General features: G+C 36.5%; 1 protein-coding gene across 1 annotated transcript; it reads right to left on the bottom strand.

Moving 5' to 3' along the window:
- Window positions 1–1,449: 1,449 nt before the first annotated feature.
- Window positions 1,450–1,842, bottom strand: LOC143567475 (uncharacterized). Its single transcript, XM_077053888.1, has one exon. It carries the CDS (start codon window positions 1,840–1,842, stop codon window positions 1,450–1,452), a length of 393 nt encoding a protein of 130 aa, XP_076910003.1.
- Window positions 1,843–3,596: the final 1,754 nt, after the last annotated feature.

Here is a 3,596-nt window from a genome sequence, read left to right on the forward strand (position 1 = left end):
GCATCGTGATGAATAGAATACCATGATTTATGAGCTTCTTCCATAATGAATGTGAGAAGATTATCACGATCTGGAATCCATAAACGATTAAGAAATAAAGCAAACCAAAGGGCTTAGATTCCAATTGAGTTTCCGCACCATGCGACATCTCGTCATACATATTGCCTTCATATTCTTCGATGACGGATACGTATTGAGTGTCAAGAATACACTTTTCTAGATCACTTTGAATAAGAGCGTAAGTAAGAACGACGGATTTGAATCTTACGACGAATTTGAATAAGAGCGTCGGCCACGACATTCACTTTCTCGGGATGGTAGCGAGTTTCGCATTCATGGTTGCTAATCAACTCGGCCCCTCCACATTGTCTTATATTGAACTCTTATATTGGAGACTCTTATGGTCGGTAAACACTACATATTTGGTACGATAGAGATAGTGCCTCTAAATCTTCAAGAAAAATATGACGACACCAAGTTTGAGATCGTGCATCGTATAATTCTTTTCGTGTACCTTGAGTTGTCTCGAAACATATGCGATAACCTTGCCTCGTTGCATGGGGACACAACTGAGACCTTGATTAGAAACATCACAAAAGACGATGAAGTCTTCATTACCTTCGGGAAGATCAAGAATAGGATCATTGCAAAGCATGTCCTTTAGGGTTTGAAAGGCTTCTTCTTGCTTTCACCCCCACACATAAGGTTTACCCTTGTGTGTTAAAGTGGTGAGGGGAAACACAATTTTTGAAAAGTTCCGAATGAAACGACGGTAATATCCCACAAAACTAAGAAAAGATCGGACTTCGGTGGGAGAAGTTGTGTTTTTCAATTCTAGACGGCTTCAATATTTGCGAGATCGGCATGGATAACTTTTTCCTTGACAATATAACCTTAGAATTGAACTTCTTTTAGCCAAAACTCACACTTGGAAAACTTGGCATATAACTTCCTAAGAAGGTAAAGAATAGTATGAAGGTGCTTTTTATGATCACTTTCGGACTTAGAGTAGATCATGATATCATAGATGAAAATAATTAAGAAGTTATCCAAGTAGGGTTTACACACACGGTTCATGAGATCCATGTAAAACACGGGTGCGTTGGTTAGCCCAAATGGCATGACACGAAATTTGTAATGCCCACATCGAGTACGAAATGCGGTCTTGGGGATGTCATCTTCATTAACGCGAAGTTGATGATAACCTAAACGGAGATCGATCTTCGAGAAGCATGCGGCTCCTTGAAGTTGATCGAAGAGCTCATCGATGCGCGAAAGCGGATAACGGTTCTTGACAGTAAGTTTATTGAGTTCGCGGTAGTCAATGCAAATGCGGAAACAACCATCTTTCTTCTTCACCAACAGTACTGGTGCGCCCCAAAGGGAATAAATTGGGCGAATAAAACCCTTGTATGAGATTTCTCGTAACTGATTTGAAAGTACTTGCATTTAAGAAGGTGCAAGGCAATAAGGTGCTTTGGCAACAGGGTTTGCTTCAGGTACAAGGTTAATACGAAATTCGACTTGGTGAATAGTAGGAAGTCTGGAAACGTCATCAGCAAAGATGTCGGGAAAATAACGCACAAACAGAATATCTTGAATCTTCCTTTCTTTATGTTCTTTTTCCACCACGAGGGCTAAGAAAGAAACACACTTTTTACACAAATAACGTTGAGCTTGGAAACACGACAAGAGACTAAGCTTAGACGTGGGTGCATTGCCGAAAACATTAAGAATACGACCATCTTTGAGAGCTATACAAAGAAATTTCTCAAAACATACAACTTCATCATGATTTAGGGTGAGCAAATCCATTCCAACAATGATGTCGAAACTACCCATTTGCATAGGAATGGGATCGATACGGAACTTGATCTTATTAAGAGTTAAAATACAATACCGAATAACCGAATAAATAATAATAGACTTCCCATTCGCTACTTCTACGGAAAAAGGCTTAGATAACTAATCCCGAGGCTTATCAATAATATACGCAAAATCCAAGGAAATAAATCTCTTATCGGCACCAGTATCACTACTAGAAAACAGTAATGTTTCCCACAAAAATTTCCAACGCAATTCTTACAAACGCTATTTCCAACACTTTCCAATGAAATTCCTACGCAAAAGGAAGATAGTGACAAAAAGAAATTGTGTTGGAAATGCGTAGCAAATATTCCAACACATTTCCAACAAAAAAAAATTAGTTCCACGCTTTTATGTAACATTTTCGTGAGAAATACGTAAGAAAGAAAACAAAATAAATATAAGTAATAGATTTCGTTGGAATTGTGTAGGAACTATCCAACGCAATTTTATGGAATAGTTAATTACAAACTTTTGTTATATATATAAATTATTATTATTATTATTATTATTATTATTATTATTGTAGTTGGTTAGTTGATTTTTAATATTATTAATTTGGTCTCGTTTTAAGTTGTTGATGACAATGTTATGAATTTATTAATATTAATAATATACATATAATATACATATAGCGTTTGGACTTTGCAATTGAATCCCAACAAAGTACAAACAGGTAAAAAAAAAAAGGTCGAGGCGCGTGATTGAACATCCGAATCATATGTTCGGGTGTAAACGAGTCGAGCTGCTCTCAAGCTACTTGAGATAGGCTCGTTAGAAAGCTCGACCGAGCCCGACCTTCACTTATTGAGATCGAGCCAGTTCCAAGCCTTTTTTTAAAGGGCCAAATAATCTTCCAAATGAGTTACTGGCTAAACTCACTATATCGGGATACACTCACCTTTCGATTCTGAAAAAAACCCTCACCTAAGGACAATGCCCGTGAACACTTGTCCAAAGGCACGGTGGTACAGTGAGATAAAACATGTTTAGTTCATAGATCAAACTAATGAATGTCACATGCTCGCTTAGTTTCTCATCATCAACTTAGTGCCGCTGAAACTATATGCACGCAAGCCTAATGAGCTTCTCATTTATATATTTTTTTAAAAATATAATTAATAATAATTTTTTAATATGAAAAAATAAATAAACTTAACTAAATAATATATATTATTTTATACATAAAATTACAATGGAAAAAAATATATAAAATAATTACAAATATATAAAAAGGTAATTAATAAATAGTAAACAAAACGAGGTCGAGCAGAGCTTGAGTGAAACTTTACTTACGAGCCAAGCTCGAGTTTGTGCTTTGAAAGTAGATCTCGAAACAAGCCGAGCTCGAGCTTCGTGTAAGTTAAACGAGCTGATCCCGAGCTCGACTCGTTTGCACCCCTAAATTGAGGAACTCAGCTTAACGCGTGCTGGTCTTTGAATGTATTTAGTTTATTTTTTCAAAACATTTTTTGTTTATTTATAAATTTTAAGGTTCATTTAAGCAGTTTGTTCCTAATTGTAACTCCCTCCCTATTTTGTTCACGTTAACAATCATGAAACTCGCGCCCTATCATCAACTTATCGTTGTTTCTCTCTGCAATTGTTGGCGATTGAAATTGCTACAAACCAACACCGTTGCACCAGCACCACCACTAAATCATCTTACTAGCCGCCACCAACTAAATCATCTCAAGTCAGGTTTTGTATTTGAGAGCATAAGATTTCAA

Source organism: Bidens hawaiensis, unplaced genomic scaffold, assembly GCF_021521415.1.
Source record: "Bidens hawaiensis isolate Kalapana, Puna unplaced genomic scaffold, B.hawaiensis_p1.1 tig00023407_1, whole genome shotgun sequence".
NCBI classification, from domain to species: Eukaryota; Viridiplantae; Streptophyta; class Magnoliopsida; order Asterales; family Asteraceae; genus Bidens; species Bidens hawaiensis.

Coding starts and splice junctions, on each gene's coding strand:
- LOC143567475 (XM_077053888.1), bottom strand. CDS start 1,842: ATGGGTAGTTTCGACATCATTGTTGGAATGGATTTGCTCACCCTAAAT.